Source organism: Centrocercus urophasianus, unplaced genomic scaffold (genome assembly GCF_019232065.1).
Source record: "Centrocercus urophasianus isolate 14NV4802_14NV808 unplaced genomic scaffold, USGS_Curo_1.0 seq_12, whole genome shotgun sequence".
NCBI lineage: Eukaryota > Metazoa > Chordata > Aves > Galliformes > Phasianidae > Centrocercus > Centrocercus urophasianus.
In genome coordinates this window covers 61,725,069-61,748,923 of record NW_024884364.1, presented here as the reverse complement: position 1 = coordinate 61,748,923, position 23,855 = coordinate 61,725,069, and the positions used below count along the sequence as shown (strand labels likewise).

The window sequence follows — 23,855 nt, the reverse complement described above, 5'->3', positions numbered from 1 at the left end:
ATAAATCAGTTCAAGAGCATTGTCTGAAACTGGTAAGGAGTGCATTATCCCAGATCAACACGAGACAATCAGCAACACTTTGAGGACCACTTCACATTCAAAAGCATTCTGTTGGACAGTGCCAGAACAGTTGGCATGGGAGCAACTATTTTCAGCTTGATACAGGAATTCAGGAGAAGATACTATTGCATCCTGTAAAGGCAAGATACAAGCTGGCATCTCCCTGCTTCCTCTTATCTCTGTTGCTTTAAATTTGCAGGGCCTGGAAGTCAAGAATTAAAAAATTCTTACTGACAATCCCAAAGCCAGAAGCTGTCTTTCCAAAGAGCAGTCCAGACCACTCTGGACTGTAAGAGAACATGTTCATTCATCCTCACCTGACCATCATACTTTGGATGATGCACCACTACCAAAGATCAGAAACCCCTGACACCAAGACAGCACTAGATAGAGGAGCACTGAATTGCTTTTCTGTGTTTGCTGTCTGTCTGTCTCTCTTTCCCCACTTTCTACCTTTTCTCTTTAACTTCTTTTACTCTTTCACTCTTCGTAGCAGCTGTTGCCTAATATTGTCGTAGAAATTTTAGCATAGAAATAACTCCTGTGCCAAAATATTTGTAACACTTATTAATCATTATTAGCAAATTAGCCAGTTTTACCCCCCAAGTAGACTATTAGCTGTCTATTATTTGATAATTCAAATCAATGACTTGATTTGTATTATTGCTCTGAGTCCGGGATGACTCCATTGTAGTATTGATCCCTACTGACTAGGGGAGGCATGACTCAGGAGACAGAAAAAGATTCACTTTCCTTGAAACTCAGTGAGTGGGGCAGACAAGCACAACGTGTAATTTTACTGCTCATTTGATGGCATTTAATTAACATAGGTAGGTTTGCCAAATGAAAAGACATATCTGAGTAAATAAGAATTTTGCTGTTACTTCATGAATGGAAAGAAGTATCAGACCACACAACTCATAAAATAATAATAACAATAACTCATAATAATAGTTTATTGGATAGAGGCTGGAAGGAAAAAAAAAATCAGTCCAAAGATTGAAAACAGTATTTAAGATAGTATGCATCTTAGTAAAACCGAGGTGAAAGAATGGATTATAACTTTTAAAAAACATGAATTAAAAATACACAGAACTCTTCACAGAAAACACAATAAAAGACTCAGGGAATACTTGTGACTATATTTTCCCATTTTAAAAGAAATTTGCTCCATTATTTAAATCTAAATGAATCTCAATCATTCATTTAAACATGAAATTGTAAGGAACTTTAAAATGGCTGCCTTTCTGCTGGAAGTACAAATGGTACTGCATTGAAGTAAAACCAGATAGATTTTTTACAGTCTTCTGATAGAGTATACAGTTTATTATTGTACTAAGATTTTCAAGTGAAGCTTTTAAACAAAGTCTATTACAAATACAAGTTACAAGAGGGTGAAACTGTAAGGGCCAGAGACAACAACTTATATTTATGTCTTTCCCAGAAAACATGAATATGTTTGGCTAAAAAATAACTGATTTCTTGGAAATGTATTTTAAATTAAAACAGGCTATCTCAAGTTATGCCTGTTCTAAGGTTATTCCCATTCTGACATATTTTTTCCCAAAAAAGTAACAATTCTCAACAACTCAAAATGGAAACATAAATACAACATGATCATGAATTCCCACTAAGACTAGATGTTTTTCAAAATTACCACAAGAAAGGAAATTTTAAAAACACTTAGATAGGTTAGCTACAGTATGAATTATTTTCCCTGACATAGCATAAAACCTTCATCATAAAGCTATTTCAACGATTTACTAGTTACAGTGGAAATCCATATTCGAGTCATATTTATTTTCTAAATAGGGAAGATTCTTGCTGAGTATTTTCTTAATTTTAATGACAAGTACAATGTTACTTTATTTGTATGAGGAGTCAGGGACCCATGATAAGCATAACTGGTCCCTGTCTCCTCACCAAAACCTCTGGGAATACTATGAATTACTGCTACCATCACCTGGGACATAAATGCTGCAATCCAATTACTTCTGAATAAGAGTTTCCTTGCCTTTCTGAAGTCAAACACAGATAGTATGAGTATGTGTCTACTTGCAGTACAACATCAAATCCAGAAGGAACAGTAAAAGTACTAGAACTTTTATTGGAACTACAGAATAGCACTGCATAGGATGGGATGAAAAAAATAAAACTACACTCTACACAGAACGTCACCAATGTTTCCCTGGCTAACAATACGTGCATTCAGTATATTTTTGCAGACAAGTGTTCTCTGTAAATTTAGCCACCCAGCAACTAATTTCAGAGTGTATGTATTAACTCATAGATATATATAGATGTGTATACATATATGTATTTATATATCTTTATATGTATACACACACACAACTATGGCTTAATCTACTCTGAAGGCATGCTGAGCTTTCATACTATTTAATAAAGTAGATATAGGGTGTCTCAATAGGAAAAGCCTATATCCTAGCAGAATTAACTGGTTTCAAATACACACATATTCACAACTGTTTCACTATATCTTTGTCAGCAAGAAGTTAAATTCTTCCTAAAAAATATTATTTACTTTTTGAAGACCAAAAAGAGTTTGGAAGATGATTATTCTATTAAAATGAGAACACATACAGTAAGAAGCACTTATGTCATGTGAATAACTAAGAGGACATTGATCTCGGTCATTTTCATATGCCACTTATAGTACATAAAAGCATTCTTTTTTCACATTAGGAAAAGAATAGTGTCCCTGACTTGAGTGTATTTCTTATTGCTACACAAGACTACCATAAGGAGAAGGAGATGAAAAAGACATGCTTTACCTGTCCGTACTTTGCAGCTAAATGTAGAGGTGTCCAGTACTGATTATCCACCACATTGAGATCAGCCCCATGATCCAGTATCAGAGATGCAACATTCTTGTAGCCATTTGCACAGGCCACATGCAGCTGCAATAAGAAAATATCTATCTTAAAGTTTTCAGAAAAAAAACATAAGGTACTACTGTATATCTTGTATATGATGGTTGCCTCACAGACATAACTGGATAAATCATGATTAAAAAAAAAAAACAAAAACAAAATGCATGTGAGAGCAACATTCTAGAAGACCATAGAATAATCTTATTTAGTATTTATAAACAAAACCCAAAAATAAAATAAAAAAAAGAACATTGTCTTACTGACATCTGTTCAAACAATTTAGTCTCACTAAATCATTTTCATACTTCATCCATTATTCCAATATCCATTTCAAACATAGTAACAGACTTCATGAGCCCAGGAATATTCACACAGTTTAGCAAAGCTTGTCCTAGGCCTAACTTCCTTCTGTGACAGTTCAAATATCCCAGATGTGAGCTGATGCTGAAATGAATTCAACAACACATCATCACAGTACATTCACTTCTATGATTCTATGATTTTTCCACAGAAAACTAGAACATCCTCAAAAACACTACAGAGATCATATTTCTTTTATTTTCATTGCTTCACTAGATACTTCATTATTTTGTGTGGTATTGCTTTAACAGTTTTAGTTAACTTTCTATACCAGGAAACTTCATTTCAGAACTGCCATGGGACAGAGAAAGGGGAAAATACAGTAACAGAATGATAAAAGCTCCTCTCAGGAGGTCGCACAGCATACCATCCTGGTAAAGCAGGGATAAATTCACAAGTAGCCGTGCTTGCTTGGGACTTGTTGTTTGAAATAGTAAAGACAGAATGAGAGACAAGGCACTGAGGACTGCAGTGGCGAGTGAAAGAGGCAGATAAAAAATGTCTCTGTTAATGGGTGAGTTGAGAAATTGCATTCATAGATGAATACACATTAAGGCAATACAAATTACTTACTCCAGTACTAATTAAGTGAAAGAGGAAATGCAATAAGGAATCCTACATCAGGGGGAAATCATCACTTGCACATTTAGGTGGAAATTGGTTCTCCCTACTGCGGGGGATTAGAATTATCTTAGAAGGTGGCAGGATGTAATTCCCCATCACAGTCACAAAAAATCAATCTCAGTGCTGGTCAGTGAAGATGGGGTTAAGCAAGATTGTACAAATGGAGAACTGAGATTAAAGGGGGTAACTTGTAAGCCAAAATAACGTAACCCAACTACATGGGTTTTTCTGCCCTTTGAAGTAATGTAAGCCCCAGAGATGATTTTTCTAAGAATTTGAATGGATGACTGATGGCAAGAAACCTCTCACAATAATCCTCTTCCTAAACCTCTTCCTAGAACTGTGTGGCTCCAAAGCCTCAATAAGACCAGGAGACACCAAATCCTGTCCTGGAAATTATTTGCCACTATTTTTTTATTTCTGGTTTAGCTGCACCTGAAAAAGATGCATGAAATTTTCTTTATGAACATTTCTGATGCAGAAGGATGAAATAAATACATTACAGCCCACCACAGATCTTCCCAGAAATGGAGGCAGAACACCAACACTATAAATGTTCTAATTTCAAATACACAGAAACCTCAAAAATTTCCTATAATTCAATACAGTTTTACCCTTCTGTTTTTAACAAAAGAAACTGCATTTTCAATTCAAACTTCAATTTGATAAGTGCTATTTTAAAGCAGTTTTAAAGCTCAGAGGACAAAAGAAGCATTTGTGACTGAAATTGATAAAAAAAATTACAGAAAATATTATCAGAAGAATTAGTTTTACCACATATCACTATATGCAGCACAGACACAGATATATACGTATGTGCTATCATTCTGAGAGAGCGTGCGTCTATATGTCATTTTTCCTTATTAATCCTTAATTACACATGGCATTATCTAATGCATGAAAAGAAGGTTGATTGTGACATACAGAGTATAAATCCTTCAGGAAGAAGAAGCAGGACTTAGTGCCACTCTTCTCTGAGCTTGCCACCAAAAAGAAAAGTCTGTATTTGTATCTGCTGGTAGATGTGGATTGTCCAGAGATATTGCACTGCTCCCTGCTAGGGATACACAGCACCTATTCCATCCCTATGGTATCTGATCTGTTGCTTAGCAATCTGCGCTGAAGATCTAGAGTCAGGCTGATTTTAGTCTTGTGCAACAGTGATCTTACCAACTGTCAGTGAGTTGGATGTGGCTTGTCACCATGTTAACAAGTTTATCTTCTTGGTATTCTCCATATAAAAAAAAAACATACTGCTGACTATGACATACAATATACTTTCAGAAATAGTGAATATAAAATATATTCAATTGACTACACTTAGTAAATACTAAAGCATGTGGAAAAAAAACAGTATTATCTGGGGAAAAAAAGTGCGCTGAATGTCAATCACCACAATTAAAGCAACTCTTAGTTTCTGGCATAGTTTCAAACAAAACTATATTTAAACCATATCATCTTAGAGTCTATGAACAGAAAATATATCTTATTTTCTACTTACAACTGACATCTATGTTTTTTTCTCTGTACTGACAGATTTAGAGTAACAAATCTGTTCCCAGAGCCCTTTGATATACAAAGAGTTATTACAGACTGGCTGACTCCACAACCATGAACAGAAACAGAACAGTCTAACAAATTCTGTATTTCTCACCAATTTGTATGACAAAACTTTCCACGTAACAGAAACCTCAAACAAAAGCAAAATTATTCACTTTGTAGCTCCTTGTGGCAAGGCTATGAAGGAACTCCAGAAAGCAAAGGTCAGTATAAAAACTGATCACACAAAAATGCCCCATTGGTCCACGTCCACATCCCACGCATACAAATAAATAAATAAATACATAAATAAATAACAACAAAGAAACTATCCAAAGTGCTTTTCTCCTGGCTCACACAGTACTGTTAAACACATTTCATACATGTACTTCAACTATTCCTGCTAACTTCTGAAAAGGTTTTATGCAATGTGACAATCAGACAAATTGGTGACTTGGTTAAATGAAGCCAATTCTGACCAAAGTAGTAAAAAGAGCAAAATACAAGTTGCATTTTACTGGAAGTTAACAGCTTGGCTTCAATGTATCAGGAAAGTGGAAGTTAAACATAATGCTTTTATAAATTAAATACCTTGAGGAAAAAAAAAAATGGATAGGAGATCTATCAGCAGAAAATGTACAATGAGAACCTACAGCTAAATATAACATGCAAACTTGGAAGAACATTCATCCATTGATAAGGTGGAGGCTTCATAATACTGATTCAAGAAGATATAACTTCATGAAATAGTGTTTTTAGACTTGTTCAGACAGAAGATACAGGCATTAAACATTCATCACTCAGTGAAGCTTTACAGTCAGTCTTACACAGTGTCAGGGATTTTAAGTATTCTCTCTAGTTCTAAAATAAGGAGCACGCTATTCTTCTCGTTGTTGCGCTGTATGTTCAGTGGCTAACACCAAAAAAGTTGCCACTGACACACTGACACTGCACTCATCAGTTTCAAAATCTGTACAGAGCAGGGCATTGAGATACCTATTTTCAAAAGGCCAGATGAGAACTGATATCCTGTACTCCTTCATTTCTCCTCTTATAGAACAGCCTTGCAACTGCACTTGCATTTACATACTACAGTTGAACACGTGTATTCACTAGGCTGGAACTCAGAATGTAACATACTCCTACTCACCAGGGTAACTCCTTCATCATTCTTCTGATTCACGCTTCCTCCACTTGATATGAGCTGTCGGACATCTGTAAGCATAGTCATAGCTCTCTGTATCTTCATTTGGCGCAAGGAATTCAGCTCAACACCTGGAAAAATGAAAAGGCTGCTGATATTTTGTTTGTCAGTAAAGAACATATATGATTTTGCTTTTATTTCCTGGGTTTGTAGAAGGATAGTCAACATTTAATAAGAATTCAGTGTATGTTTACAGAACATGTCTCCTTGCTTATATTTACCAACAAGATTATTCATATTCTTATTTATCTGTATTACTTGGATGACTTAACCTTAGTCAGCAATATCAGACAAATGGGCCAGATGCCCTATTGACTGGCAAGAACAGTTGTAGGCAAAGTAGTTGGAATACCATTAACTTTGTTGAAACTGAGAAATAAGGAAGCTGCAACAAAATAAAAGAATTAAACACTTCAGAGAAGCCACTTCAAGTCTTTCAGACTTACTTAACGAATATTGTTTGAGGCAGCATTCTGTCACCCCTGTGTATGCATTACACTGCCCCAGACTAATCTCTCAAATCTGTCAACTCAACTCTTTGAGACATCGTGATTTGAAGCAAGTGGCACTAAAACTCAACAGTTGTGTTTTTTTTATTTGCTTGGGTTATTTTTAGCCAGGATTAGTTGTCCATCTGGGCCTGGACCATTAACCAAATAAAAATGTGGTCTACAGGCAGGAACAAATGAGAGGAGATGAAAGTTATGAAGAGCTGGGTCTGTTTGAGTCAGCACTGCTATTGAAAGAAACACTTGTCAAAGTACAGCTTTAAAAGGAAGATAAGCAAGGCAGTCTATAACCAAACGGAATCATGGTCTGCAGTCTGAATAGAGCTAAAATTAGAAACAGAGCACAACAAAATTACTAAGTGGTTAAATTAGCATCTGGTTGTGGCTTGAATGGAGGATCTAACCAAAATTCAGGGCTTGGTTCTCCCAATTCGTAACTTCCAGTGGTCATTTACATCTATATGTAGAAAATATAATTTGAATATGAAAACCTTGCCTTTCTGTCCTGGTCATGTCATAACAGAAAACATATAAATAAATGACTTCTTGATTCTTTTCCATCTTTGTCAGTGAGGATAAAAGTGACAAATAATAAATTAAATGAAATAAGATGTACTTAAATATTTTTGTTTGTATTATTCACTTTACATTTTCTATTCAACAATTCTTTTGTTTTTGCTTTTTTTTGTTTTGTTTTTGTTTTGTTGTTTTTTTTACATTACTAAAACAACTGAAGCATGTTTCAGGGTAGAAGTATATTTAAAGTCTCATAGTTTACAGCTACATTGGAATTCATGTAAATGGATACACTATATGCAGTTCAACAAAGAAACTCATTCAGTGCTTTTCCTCTCACGTGCTGTTCTACACAGTGCTCTGTATTTTGAACTTTATTTGCAGGGAGCACTTTGAGTTTCAGCTCTGAGGTGAAGTGTTCAGGGTGTGAAAACACGGTGTGTTGAACACTGCTGATCACATTTACACCAAATGTGAAACATAAATGTGAACCCAAAAATGCCTCATTTTCTTTATCAGGACTAGAACTGTGCTCTTTCACAAAAATGCAATTCAGACAAGTATTAATTAGTATTGATAGCTTAAATCAGATATCCAACCAAAAGCAGAATGTGCTAACATACTATGTGTACTATGTATCACTGATAGCTGCTAGACTGGGACACATCGATTTCATATACAAAACTCTGAGTACCTCCTAAGAATCAACATTTCATTTCACCAGAACTGATATTTTTATTTCTTCATCACATTTCACAGTAATGACTTAAAGCTACCCGGTGGCATTTACAAATTACTGATGTCATTTTTTTTTTTATCTTCTCTCCAGATCCTGCTTGCTTGCAGCAGCAAGTTGATAGCTTAACATTCTAGTGGCAGAACTCTCTCAAATACGGAAGTTTCAATTGCCAAAACACTAAGTAGTACAGGAGTACACACTTTTAAGTGGCAATTGTGGCACTGACTTCACTTGTTAAACACACTGCAAAGCTGAAATAAAACTTGCATGGTCATGATAAAGTTATTTCTAATGTTGTCATATAAAATACCTGAAAAACATATGTATAGTTTTTGCCTGCTGACGAAGGCCATTTTTAAGACAGAAAATATGATTTCTGTCTTCTGTTTGATGTCTCTGGTAAGCAATTACAGCGCACTTTGCTTTATCAAGGAGAGAGGCAACAGGTGGAAATTAATACTCCAGCTCTTTAGCCTGTGCACAATACCTCGAACACTCAAACATGGAAACTATGTTCACAGTTGGAAATTAGAAATACCAGTTTCTGACTTTCCCCACGTAAAAGACTCACAGTGAAATACAGGAATTATCATGTTGTCTGTATGTCTGTACAGGTTGTACAGATACAGGTTAGTGCAGATGTTAACTGGAGTCCAGTCAGCCTTTTCTTGCAACCTACTATGGATTTTCTATCAGTGTGATATGGTCACAAAACTAACATGTCATTGTATTCTTAATCTAACTGTGAAATATTGATCCTTTGCTTAAGAAGTGCATTTGGTAGCACCTGATTGCATTCCACATAGGGTTCCCAAAAATGAATTGTTGAAAATCTAACTTTGTTTGTAGCAAAGGAGGAATCGAGTAGAGTTCAGCTGCATCCTTTGCTCTATCACACATGTAATTATATACACATCAGCTCTGAGAAGATGCATAAACAATGCTACGTAACAAAATGCACAGTCTATATGAATCTCATGATTCCAATAGCAGTTATACAAAGAAACAATACATATTTCATTAGGCAAATAGCAATAAGCTGCCTGACAAGTGAGCTCTACTATAGTGGTAAGTTCCACAGGCTACATTTTAGCAAGATTGAAAGGACTTCTGACAGTAGTACAGAAGTAAAAGAGATCTCATCCCCTACAGAATAGAAACATGAAAAAAAATAATAATAATTTCAGAATTGCAGAATTTTGAATCCCAATAATTTGGAAAATATTTCGCTTGGGAGCAATGGTAGGGAGGTGCCTTCCCTTGATCAGTTCTGTTAAGATTTCTCTCCCTCCCCAGGGGGTGACAGTTTTCATTAGTTTAGATGGAATAAAAAAGTATTACACATACAGTAACTCTAGCAGTCTGAATCAAAGAACGACCTTCATGTTGATTTTCAAAGAAAAAACACAGTTTAGATGTTCACCTGAAATGAGGCAGCAGCCAGCATGAATAAACAGAGGAAGAAAACTGATCGGCAGGGAGTATTGGAACAGTTCACATTAAAAAGAATGGAAACTGAAAAATAAAGGTGTAGGATAGCAAATAGACACCAAATATCCTGCAAAATCAGAGCAAGAGCTACATGCCCTTGGAGTTCACAGGAGATGCAATGGAGAAGGAACAATTACAGCAGCAGTGACCCTGCAGGGCACAGTATTTGGTTGTATTAGTCCTGATGACAGGCAGGAGCATAACCTAAAAGTGACAAAATGCAACACTTCTCCATGTTTAAGAGAAACACTTGACAAAGCTATTTCATCTACTGTGGCTGTCCCACCCTTTCATGCATATGGTTATGGAACTGACAGCCCAAAACAATGTAAAAATAAATCAGATAAAAAACAGGGAAGTAACTTTCAGAAGGTTGCAGTGGTAAAGAAATACACGGCAAACAGAACTGAGAATTTCTATAAAATATATTTTCTGCAGAAATGTGCAGCACTTGGAAGTGTCTCCATCTGCCAGGTGAGCACCCGGTTCTGGGTACAAAGCACGCTGCTCAAGGACACCCAGCAACCACTCTGTCTAACTAGCTTGCATGTCTCATATTTAACAGGTGCAAAAGTCTTCAGGATTTGTCAGTACCATCATGTGTTGCAAACACAAACTGTGCACTAACAACTTGAAGCAGCTGTCACAAGCCAATCACTCCTCTCACCCTGCCTCTGTTACTGCACAGAGCTGTAACTGCAGCAAGGTGCTTTTCACTCCAAGAGATGAGCCTGCCCACACTCTTCTGTAATTCCAGGGACACAAGGAATTTCTGTTTTTCAGTATAGGATAGATGTATTCACAAACAATCCATGAGGAAAAAAAAATCACGGTACCATTTGTGGTACTTTCATTTTTATTCATTATATTATCCATGTGTAGATGTTACCTTATCCAGCTTTATTTGCAAGAAGTTTAAGAACTTTACTGGCCACTTACCAGACAGCTTTATGAAAAGTATCAATTTTGTAGAATTACATTGTTCAGCCACACTTGAGCACATAGCTTAGCATTACCTACAGCTGATTTTCTAAAGTCCAGGATGTGAACAGATATATTTCAGCAACGATTACTATGTGAGAAGGGAAGCTAATATTTTCAGCATGTACAGAAGAACTTGCAAAACTACTGAGGGTATAGCTCTAATTCACTGTAAAAGCACAGACTGATGGCTGTCGTTGGGTTCTACGTGTCTGTCTTTAAAGCTATCATTATGTATGCTGTCAAAGCAAGTGACGGATGCTTACTATGAACTAAGCTTTTCTTTCTACTCTGAAAATGATATCAGTAATGAAATGCCTGTTTCCTCCTCAGTGACACTTCTCCCACTCTAGTGAGACATGCTTTTTTCTGTCCCTTCTATAATAAGGATGTTGAAGACCCTTCTAACCAAAATTAGTTACATGGACTCCCTCTTTTCTTCATTTATATGATAAGAAAAATAACTGTAATTTCTTTTAACAGACTGGCACAATCTCAAGATTCAGTACTAAGCATTCATCCTTGGACATGTCTTGCAATTTATTATTTTACTCGTACTGTTAACACTAGAATGCAGAAACAAAGTAAATATATTCATCAGTTATCATCAGTTATTTATGATAAGTATAATGTCTGCTATGAGCTCATCATGTACCGTACTTTTATACTCAGTGTTTCTCTGCAAGTTCTTAGTGTTATAGTTGGATGTTTTGTGGGAGAGCTGTAAGAGAAGGCTACTCAACAAGAGCCAGGGACCCAGGAGGTTATGGGAAACAAGGGCAAATATCTTCACTGATCAGGGACCACAGGACCCAAAAAAGAAAATAAGGCCTATCTGGTGAAGGAATCAGGGCCCACCAACAGTCCTGACAGAAAAACCCATAGCTACAGATCAGGACAATTCTAAAGGCGGGAAGCCAATAGGATGAGTTTCAACAAGGCCAAATGCCGGGTTCTGCACTTCGGCCACAACAACCCCAGGCGACGCTACAGGCTTGGGGCGGTGTGGCTGGAGGACTGCGTAGAGGAAATGGACCTGGGGGTATTGATTGATGCTCGGCTGAACATGAGCCGACAGTGTGCCCAGGTGGCCAAGAAGGCCAATGGCATCCTGGCTTGCATCAGAAACGGTGTTGCAAGCAGGAGCAGAGAGGTGATTGTTCCCCTGTATTCAGCACTGGTGAGGCCGCACCTCGAGTACTGTGTCCAGTTTTGGGCCCCTCACTGCAAGAAAGATATTGAGGCCCTGGAACGTGTTCAAAGGAGGGCAACAAAGCTGGTGAGGGGTCTGGAACACAGGCCATATGAGGAGAGGCTGAAGGAGCTGGGAATGTTCAGCCTGGAGAAGAGGAGGCTCAGGGGAGACCTCATTGCTCTCTATAACTTCCTGAAGGGAGGCTGTAGTGAGCTGGGGGTCGGCCTCTTCTCTCGTGTCATTAGTGATAGGACCAGGGGGAATGGCTTCAAGCTACGGCAGGGGAGATTCAGGCTGGACATGAGGAAGTATTACTTTTCAGAAAGGGTGGTCAGGCACTGGAATGGATGCCCAGGGAGGTGGTGGAGTCACCGACCCTGGGGGTGTTCAAGGAAAGACTGGATGTTGTGTTGAGGGACATGGTTTAGTGGGAGCTATTGGGAATAGGTGAACGGTTGGACTGGGTGATCTTTTAGGTCTTTTCCAACCTTGGTGATTCTATGATTCTATGATTCTATGATTCTATGAAGCCAAGTCGGTCAGATCCTGGTGCACAAACATACCTTTGGGCAAGGACCAAGAGCCTGCGCCTACACAAGGCTCCTCAGCCAAGGGATGAGTGAAATATCAGGGCAAAGATTTTCCCAGCTGTCCCATAACTTGGCTGTTCTCTCAACAAACTGTTCCCAAATTACATGGCTTTAACGTATTGGAGCTTGCACTGAGTACAAGCAGCCAGACCCTGGGAGCACAGGAAACCAGTTGCAGGACCTGTGGGTGCAGTCAAGACACTAAAAACTTTTTTTCTAACTTGCTAAAGGTCATAGATTTAGAAATTCTATAAACATTGGTAATTCATTTCTGATGGCAACAGAATTAGAATCAGTAGGTTCTTCAAAAAGATACTAATAGGGCATCTCTTGTTTCTGATGTTCTTCAGAATATTTTCCAAATTTTGTAAAGTCTATTAGTCATGGAAATGCCTGCTTTCCTTGTCGTGCCACTTACAAAGCAGGTCACAATCTAGTGAGTATAAATTAAAACATCAATTCAAGTGCCAAAAGTCTGCACAGTGAGTTTAAAGGCTCTCACTTTGATAAAAACATGTGGACAACAAAATGTTTCCATACGATGGATTTTTTTTTCTTTTCATTCACTGCACATTTCCAGACACACGGAAGCACACAAATAGTAAGAGGAGTCTAAAACCTGAAAGTCAGTTAAATATAAAAATTAAGATGGTCTATCCAAACATATTAGAAAGCACACGTTAAAAGATAGAAACAGTTTCAAATATTACACTTCAAATAAGTCACATTTTCTGAGTGCTTCATTTTCAGGAATTGGAGGGACCTACTGAAACATGATGTTTGGTCTTCCTGGTTCTCACAGGCAGTATTATCACCTAACCCCTATCATAATTTAATTTACTTCTACACAGAAAATAGATTATTTGTGCATGATAATCCTACGGGTAGGTGATTTCCAGATAGCAGAGATCAGACCGAAAAGCTTTGAACTGCCCTGAAGCTGTTTGGTTTTGGTTGTCTACTATTTTTTCTATCAACATACTCCATCAACAATACTAATAAAAAATTTATAAGAAGCTATCAGGATCACTTCAAATATGGTTCTGAAAGTAAAAAAAATATATATTTATCAGGGGATTTAATTCTAGTTTAAGTTAATTGATCTTCATTGCTCACAATCTCTATATGTTAACATTTTAATCCGTTTTCATTGTAGTATGTTAGCAATAATCCCTTAATGTGTATGAAAAGTATTTCACAGCTGTAAATGCTAAAGTCTACAGAAGTAATTTTATGAAACAATACAGATCTGTAACAATGGCTTTTCTTGAGCACACCGAAGAAACAGTACACATTTTTTCGCAGCATTGGATTACCAGGGTTTCTACAGTGCAACCTCAATCTTAGAATATTTTGGTGTATTTTCCCTAACATTTTTTTTTTCATTACTAGTAATCAAATCCTGATGAAAAATACACATATCAGGGATTTTCATACTGCTGTTTTTGTCATTTAAAAAGTGCCAGCACTGAGAAATACATGGGCTGTTAGGTTTTCCCAGAATGACAGAAAAATAGAATATCTCAAATTGGATTGGACAAGGATCACTGAGTCAACTCTCAGTTTTGGTAGCACGGAGACTTTCAGGGGTTGCCTCTGTAAGAGGAGGCAAGAGGCTGCTTCGTGCTGAACATGGCCTGTTCCAGATGGCTCCAATGGGCCCAGCACTGGCACAGCTGAGCCCACTACTAACATTGTACTGCAGTTGCACAGATTCAAGTTAGCATTAGACTACATAGTACAGATACTATATGTCGTGTGATGATTCTCTCATCAACTATTAAGGTTTTCAACTACAGCAAACTGTTAAATTTTAAATTGTTAAATTTTAACAGTGTATTGTTTTTCTGCTTTGAATTCACATTCTAGCATCTGCATATGAATGGGGATAAGAGATCTGACAGTGACCACTATCACTAATCTATGTTAGTTGTTCCAATCTGAACATACTGAAAATCTTTTTGATTCCAAATCATCTTCCTTCCCCTCATTTCCAAATTAATACAGCTCCAGTGGCTTCAGCAATTATGTAGGTCAAATGAATATACATATGCTTTAACTCAATGTCAAGTTCAATAAAAAAAGACCAGACTCAGACTTACCGTTTTCTTCCAGGTACATGAGAAGGATGCTGCTGGATTCAGTCCCTTCTACAGCATAGTCAAATGCTGTGTTTCCATTAACATCTTGCAGCAGTACATTTGCTCCAGCCTACATGCAAGAATGAAAAATACTTTATGTGTATGCAATGAAATCCCAAAAGACAATTCTTACATACCAGGACCAGCTAACTTGCCCATTCAAAAATATTTCAAAACTGGAGTTCCTAGCAGGCTGACTGTAACCTTGAACATTAATAAAAAATAAAGAACTCTGAATGTCAAAAAGGCTGGCTTTGCCTGGGACAGCTGTCCCAGGCACTGTCACCACTCTAGTTGTCCAGTTGGTCTTTACCAAACAAATATCTGAACTGCTTGTCAGTGACTTTTGGAACAGTCGCAGTTTGTAGCACAGCATTTTGAAGTAAAGTAAGCTGTTGCCAATTACAGTCTGCCTTGGAACACAGCACTGGTTCAAAAGCTGACTGACAAGCAGCACAGACATCCACGCAGGAGAGACAGGTAGACAGCTGGTAAAGGTAACCTTGTCAGCCAGCCCAATCTCTGACAGCTTCATCCACCAATCGAGTCTCAAAGAGAACCATCTCTTACTAAAAAAAATTTCCATTTGTTGACAGCTGAAGACAATGAAAATAAGCATGATTATTATAATTGTAATCCCTAAAGGAGCCTGGCTGACATTTCCATAAAATTCATTCAAAATTCAATACAGACAACTAAAGGGAGCCACCAGGAGGTAAAGAGGAGGAGATAAGAATAAACACATGAGAAGATTTAAGAAAAACCACTAGAATGATAAGAAAACTTGTATTTCCTATATTAAATACTGCTAGTGTTAGAATTTGCATTACGAAGGGTAATTTATTAAAAATACATATATATCCCTTAAAATATTGCTAATTTCTGAGTTTACACTACAGTAAAATGCCACGTATATACTTTAAGGTAAGGTCATAATTTTAATTCTTTCGTATTGTTCTCTATGACTTTTAACTGAAAGGAATTATGAAATAAGAGTGACCTCTGGTAATTCTAATTACTTTTCTTAATAGCTTGTATGATAAAAGTTTAGCTAATAAAAATGAGAGGTACTAAGAGCAGCCTTTCCTAAAACCTTAGTGGTAGAGGTCAACTGTAATAAAGAATTACTAATAGAAGGTATGACTGCTTCTTTTAGGAGCTTACATTCTAAGTACCATGCCAAAGAAAAATGCTTAATAGGGTCAACTCCAGTATCAGAGTGAAATATGCCACCAAGAACTAGCAAATCCATTTTGATTTCACGTTACCAAACTTCAAGTGTTGAAGTTGGAGTGATATGAATTAATCTGCTGATTTCCTTTTCATAGAATCATAGAATCATCAAGGTTGGAAAAGACCTTTAAGATCATCCAGCCAAACCATTCACCTATCACCAATATTTCCCACTAAACCACGTCCCTCAGCATGATATCTAAATGTTTCTTGTATTCCTACAGGGACAGTGACTCTATCATCTCCCAGCTTGGTGTCATCTGCTAACTTACTGAGGGGCATTCCTCATCCAGGTCATCAACAAGGATACTGAACAGGACAGGCCCCCGTACTGATGCTGGAGAACACCATTTGTAACCGGTCACTCACTAGCTGGATTTAACTTCATTCATCACCACTCTCCATGCCCAGCCATCCAGCGAGTTCTTTCCCACCAAAGAGTCTATTTGTCCAAGCCACAGGCTGTCAGCTTCTCCAGGACAATACTGTGGGAGACAGTGTCAAAGGCCTTGCTGAAGTCAACACAGACTATGACAACAGTCTTTCACTCATCCACCAGGTAGGTCACTCCGTCATAAAAGGAGATCAGATTGGTCAAGCAGGACCTGCCTTTCATGAACCCTTGAAAAAAATCCATGAATCCTTTGTAGCCAAGAGGGGAGATACAGGCATCAAAGAATGACTCACTGCAGCTATCTCAACAACTACCTCAAACATCTGGGATCCCCTATACAGTGATATCCTATCTGCCAAAACAATCTCTTCTGCTCTGAAATACATTATTCTCTTTTCATGATTATCCTGCTGACTGACTAGAGGAACGTAGATAGCATATTTATTTAAGATGAATATTTGCCAAGTGGCTAGATCAGATTAGACAAGAGATGACTCTCATGCTTAGTGAAAAGAAACAGAAAGAGACTTATGTGGAAAGAAAAAGGTACAAAATGTTGCATTCACTATAGTACTGTGAAAATAAGTTTCTACTTGCCTGTTCTATTAGACAAAGATGTGATGAAAAAAACAAATGAAGAATGGATTTGAAGATTATAACCACTTTGCAGAATGGCTTAACAGCTATTTACAGCATTTATTCCACTACTGAGCAGAGTGTTAGGTGTTGATTTTGTGGGTTTTTTTCTTTCCATTCAGTGACTCAAGGAGTTTGCTGGTAATAGTAATAGCAGAGTCAATGAAGTAACACATGCAAATGTCTAGTTGAACTGCACGCAGCAAAAAAGCACAAACTCTTGGAGGTATCTATACTTTCTTGCATGTAAATAATTTCCAAGAATTGCCAGAAGCAGTTCAGAAGGATAATAATAACACAAGTTTACACACATTTTCTTACTTCTTGATCTAAGAAAATGAAAAAAAAAAAAAAAAAAAAAAGACATTAAATTCAGAAAAAGTAGGATATTTAACTTGATCTGCAGCACAATTTTCATTCTTTCTCCTGGATTTAAGATTTAATGCCACTGAAGGAAGAATACAATATGGAATTACTCAGCTCCAAATAATTTTACTGGGTAGTTTTACATTAGCTTATTTCTTAAAAAGCATGCACAATGAACTGCAACCAAAAAGAAGGTCAAGTCTGGAGAAAACTAGGACAGAGAAGGTAGGATTGGTTCTTGGAACTCAAGTGAAAAAGCAATTCAGGATGAGGCTACATTTTTAAAAGTAATGTTTCCCTCTAAAAATAAATTATTCAGGAGTTTTTAAGTAATAAACACGTTTGATATAGTGTACCAAGTATTTAATACAGTTTGGTATCATCATCAAACCCCACATGCACACGTTTCAGTACACAAAGAGTAAGGTACTGGAAATATTTGCTAAGCTCCATTTCTTTAGAGCATTCCCAAAAATAGTTCTTAATCCCATTTCTGTGCTTAGCTATGCTTTCAAAGACAATCTGAACAGAAATAATTCACCTTTGAGAAAACTATCTAAAAAAAAGGAAAGAAGAAAAGAAAAATTCCCAGGGTAGCTAATCCCTTTTTCTGTCTATATGGCTAAACTAGCTGAGAAAAGGTAAAAGGATAAAAATCGCTTCCTTTTTATACAATTTTATCTTTCCCTCATTTTCCTCTCTTTCATGGTGAGTCCTGGAAGACAGACTTCCTCACTGTAACTACTTGAAAGTAACTTGCTTGTGAGAAGTTTTTAATTGAGGTAATTCTGACTGTTGAAATTTTTACATTCTAGAACCAGATTTTGGCATGCCTACAATTGCAAATTCATAACCAAATAAATGAAAAACAACTTCATTAATCCAGGTACACATGAAGTATACAAATACGTATAAATAACCTTTTACAATTGCATCAAATATCCATTTCACTTGTATTCTGTAATATATACACTGTGGCACATGAGAAGGAGTACCGGATTTCCCAGATGGTTTCACCACCTCATCAGACTCTTTTCTGCCAACTGTCCAATTGCCATTTGGTTGCCGCAAATAAACTGTAACGTAACCTTTGTGCTAATCCAGGAAATGTGGGGAATCCCAAATGGATTTACTCACTTTCATTTTTCCACAGGGGAACACGAACATGCACAGACTACTGAAACCTGGAAGTATGATGACCCCAGTTCATGGAAGGAGGGACGTTCAGGACCACGGCAAAGCATCTCATGGCAAGTAAGGAGCTCATTTGCTCCAGCAGTACAGCACGAATTTACACAGGCAGTACAACCAACAGACCAGAATTCTGTCTTTGTAGCAATACCAAGGCTTTCCCTGAAGATGAATTATTTTTTTTTTTTAAACCAAACAACTGCAGTTAAAATTCTTACAGTACATTACACTGGCATTTCTCTTTCCGAGTTCAGGCATAATCTCCCATTAAAAAAAAAACAAACACATCTGTCAAGTGGCATAGAATCATAGAATGGTTTAGGTTTGAAGGGACCTAAGGGACCTTTAAGATCACCTAGTTCCAACACCCAGCTACAGGCAGGGACCTCCCAGTAGATCAGGTTGCTCAAAGCCCCACCCAGCCTGGCCTCCCATCCACAACTTCACTGGGCAACCTGTTCCAGTGTTTCACCACCCTCACCGTAAAGAATTCCTTCCTAATATCTAGACTAAATCTAGGCTCTTCCAGTTTAAAACCATTTCCCCTCAACCTGTCTCTACCTGCCTTTATAAAAAGTCCCTCCCTAGTTTTCCTGTAGGCCCTTTCAGGTACTGGAAGGCCACTATAAGGTCTCCTCAATCTTTTCCAAGCTGAAGAGCCCCAGCTCCTTCAGCCTGTCCCCACAGGGAAGGTGCTCCAGCCCTCTGATCATCTTTGTGGCCCTCCTCTGGACCTGCTCCAACAACTCCACGTCCTTCTTGTGTTGGGAGCTTTAGAACTGAATGCAAAGTGTCAGTATGATACAAATTATAAGTACCAATACTTCAAAGCATACATAGTATGAAGCCATAGTATTCACCTGTTCATTCTGACTACATATTTGCCCAGCATATATGAAAAGTTTCTGGCTTACTCATTTTCAACACATCCTCAGCCTTCAACCATTTCTCAAAAAGAAGATGAATATCTTGAAAAACTTTTTTCACTATCTCCCATGGGTTATACTTTCGAGAAAAAATATTTGACTCCAATAATAAATTGCTTCATTTTAGCAAGACTTTAGATGGAATATGTTATTAAAAATGTTCCCAAAGAAACATAATTCAATACAGAATTCAATTCAGAATGCAAAATGAATCTGAACTGAGTGTACAGCTCTGTGGAACAACACCCATATGCAGAAATTCCAAGCAAGGGAGAATGCTTGCAATCAATAATAGCTGAGTAGATGGTGCCAAATTTGTATAGTACTCCTCTACGTTCACAAATCAGAGCCCACTGCCAAAGGGAAAATACCTTTGGCTGGCAAAAGGAGATAAGATTTCCCTTCTGGTTCCAGAAACGATGATTGAAAAGACTTCAATTTATAACAGGACTAATTTTACCGCACACTTTTTAACCCTATTTTAATTTCTACACTTTTCTTCTTTTTTTGTAGAACTTCGTTATTTTAATTTCCAACGAATTTGAGGGTTAGACCTTTCTCCAGCCACCTGCAACCACCTATCTCCTACATTCTGCTTAGGAGTTCTAGCCATCAGATTTTATGTCCAGAAATAAAATACCACCACAAATGTCTGGTTCAAAATGTAATCTGATTTAAGCATTCTTAGAAGATGCCTAATATATTGAGATTCCCAAAAGACTTTGGAAATATTTGTACATTATTCTAGCTGCAGAATTTTAAGGTACTTCCATCCTTAAAATCGGAGCTTATCTCCCAAGCTGTGATGCTAGAGCTAATGCATCCAGGGACTGTCGTGTTGACAGGTGTTAGCTGGCTGTTAGCATGTTTCAGTTGCTTCCTTTTTAGCTAGAAGCCAGGTAGTATCCAGGAAGTCTCAGTAGGACCTACTGAAGTTCAAGCTGAAAGTCTTGTATTTTGATGCAGGCTTTAAACCATTCTTTTCAAAACTGTGTTCCATGCAGATCACTATGTATTAAAAAGATAAGTAATTTATGTTCAATTGTATAGCAGAAAGTCACAGGTATGTTATAAAATACAACAAAATTTATTTGCCACGAGTGTGATCAAGCACAGGCTTCCTAGAGAGACGCCTGATGATTGATGCCCTGTGCCAATCAGCATTTAAGAGGCATTTGGACAATACCCTCAATAACATGCTGTAACTTCTGGTTAGCCCTGATGAGGTCAGGCAGTTGGACTTAATTTTTAGAAGGTCCCTTCCAACTGAAGTATTCTATTCTATAGTATTAGCAATATTTACAATCATTACCCAGCCACTGCCTGTTTTTCCTAGGATTGCCAACACTGGCTTTATGAGGTTGAATAAAGGCGATCATAAATATAATACAACTTGAGGAATATGTGTGGATATAAAACAGAAAGAAAGAAAAAGAAATCATGAATGAGATAGAGGCAGAGGCACTGTGTTACAGGTCAGTAGCCATGGATCTAACTTTCCGCAAAATCAAGATATTAAGCAGAACAGGAACAGTTCTCAAGACAAGGATCAAAAAAATTTGAAGACTTCACATTAGCAAACCACAGACAACGAAATAAAAGATAAAATGAGACTCAGCAGCTGCTCTCAGTTCAAAAGCATATTTTCTTCCCTACTCATTTAAAGAGCAGACTTCCTGTAGGCAGGAAATTATTCCACAGAAATAACAATTTAGTTACTAGTAGACCTGAGGGGGAAAAAAGCATTAAAAAAAAATCCACAAACAAACAAACAAAAAGAAGTTTCAGTGATTACAATTAGAAATTCTCTGTTGACAATTCCCCTACCCATTTCCTGCTGTAATCTTAACTGAGGCTTGCCTGCTTAGTAAGAAGAAAAATGACAGGCATGAGTGTAGTACAAGTGTAGTTGAACCTGTTTCACTGAATCTAGATATTGTCTCAGGATGCCGATTGACATCTTAACACTTTCATTTTAACTCTCTCCATATTAATTTTTAAGAAAGAACCTTCCTCATGACACTGCAGATAACAGGGATATAGTTCATCAGTTTATATCAATTCCAGAGTAAAACAAGGTTCCTCTGCCAGAACAGAAGGTAAAATGCAGCAGATGAAAAGCCAGCTATCTGCCTCTGAGCTGATTCAGGGCTAGGAGTCTACCATGCAGCTTAACATTTCTAATATCTTCCTTTGTTCTCCTCCTCCCTCTGGACTTAACAGAGAACAGAAAAACACTAATATTTATAAGCAATTTATAAAGATCTTTAAGTTCCAGTATAGTGTATCATATATATATATGTGGCTCATAGTACAATTCCCTCGGGGCTGTGCTACCTTCTTATTTGGCTTTAATGCTCCCCAAAGTGGCCCGGGGGAACAGAAAACAAAAACAAAAAGACATAGTCCCTTCAGGAAAGACAGGAGTGGGGATCATTCCCCAGATAGTGGTATTGGCCACGCAGGTAATCCAAACAGGCTTTTTTCTTTTACAAATCTTAGTGAAAAACAAAGAAACTAAAATTTCATCTGTCCAACAGCACCACTTCATAAGCCTCTGCTCTTCACCCCTTTAAAGCAGTTTCCATCACTGCAGCCTGAAGGGACATCCATAGTGTTTGATTAAATGGGAATATTGGTAAGCTAAGACTGATGACTGGATCTTCAAAGTATTCTGTTTTACAAATAATAAACTACAGCTTCTATCGGGCCATTCAGTTACTTACAGGTAGCAAAGTTCCACATCTAAACACCATCACACTCTGACAGCAATTGATACCAAACTTGGGTGTATGATTTCCAAAATTATAGGTTTTCCTCATGAATTCTGATTGATTGAAACCTGAACTTTTAAAGGTATCAAAGAAATTCAAGAAATGTGTAGGAATTTCCAAACTGAAAATATTTTCTCCTTTCCCAAGAGTCACTTCTCAAAACAATCTGAACAAGAACTCAAACTCCGTACAGCAATTCAGAAGTGAAATCAGTGCATCACAAATCAAAATAACAACTGGAAAGATCTAACACCATCTATCATGCCTGTAATCTGATACACTAACAAGTGTTCTCCATATGCCTGACATGTGCTTGTGTGGCCAGAGGAACAAATGAAGGGAACAAATCCTCCTTTTCAGCTGACTTCTTCCATAGCAGTGCAGCACATTAAGACATATTCATGAAGATAGACAATTTCTCCCTTAACACAAGCGGGAAAACCTCTCACTTACTCTTAAATGTATTTGCAGAGAGGGAAGCTGAATAAACTGGTACGCCGGTCCAGTATACAGGGCCAAGAACTTCTACAACCTTGAATCAATGGTTACCCATAGATGATGGGCAGCAGAGTGACTCTATTTCAGGGCTCTATACTCTGTATGAGTTACTGCTGTCTATGCTTCATGCTTGTCACATTACCAAAATTACTCTTTCAAAAGAGGCAGAAACTGTCTGCCATCTGGATGAGGTTAACTGCACAAATAAACGTTTGGATTCAGTTTTGGTATACAAAATCCCAAATCATACAAACACAACACTCAATTCCTTATGTCTGTAACAATACAGCCTAAAGAACCAAGACATAATAAAAAAAAAAAAAAGCAGAAGAGACAGAAGAGAACTCACTGTTGACAATTTTACGCCAAAACATTAAAATAGTTTCTAAAAATCGAGCATTTGTATTAATAATATGCTGTGTTATGCCATTACTACTATTTCTTTTTTCCTTTATAGTCACATGCTAGACCAGCTAAAGGGCACTTCATACAAATACAGTTGGGAATTCAATCACCTCTGTGTAACTGAAGAATTTCAGCTGCTATGTGAAGACAGCTTCTTTAACTCACAACACTTCTGGTTCCACACTGCAGAAAGGAGCACCAAAATCGATTATGCAACATAGCTCCAGATCAAAACAGACCTTTCATTAATGTATTTAATGTAGAAATTAAGATTTCTGGATGCATGCCAGAGTGCAGAAAGAACATTACAGCATCCCCAAAATCCCAGACATAACTTCTGCAAAAGATGAGTTAAGAAAGAATAAAGAAACATGCCAATTCAGTGCCTGTTTTCTCTAAAAAGTGTCATGTGGAGGCATACATATGAAATCACTGATGTCTACAGAAATATTCAACTGCATTTGAAAATACATTTGCTGTTGGAGTGCTCAAATAATAAAAATACTACATTAAAATCATCATTCAAATTACCACAACCATTCTGATAATCATTTAATTTATGAAGAAGGGTTTGGTTTTTTTTTTCCTTAAA

At 37.3% G+C, this 23,855-nt stretch overlaps 1 protein-coding gene across 1 annotated transcript in view; it reads right to left on the bottom strand.

The window, feature by feature from the left end:
* Positions 1–23,855, bottom strand: part of MYO16 (myosin XVI) — a 261,913-nt gene that overhangs the window by 187,851 nt on the left and 50,207 nt on the right. The window contains exons 4-6 of the mRNA XM_042810398.1: positions 14,802–14,910; positions 6,625–6,749; positions 2,853–2,978 (exon numbers count right to left, since the gene is read on the bottom strand). Of these exons, the coding sequence (XP_042666332.1) occupies positions 2,853–2,978; positions 6,625–6,749; positions 14,802–14,910 (360 nt within the window). The remainder of the gene's footprint in view (positions 1–2,852; positions 2,979–6,624; positions 6,750–14,801; positions 14,911–23,855) is intronic.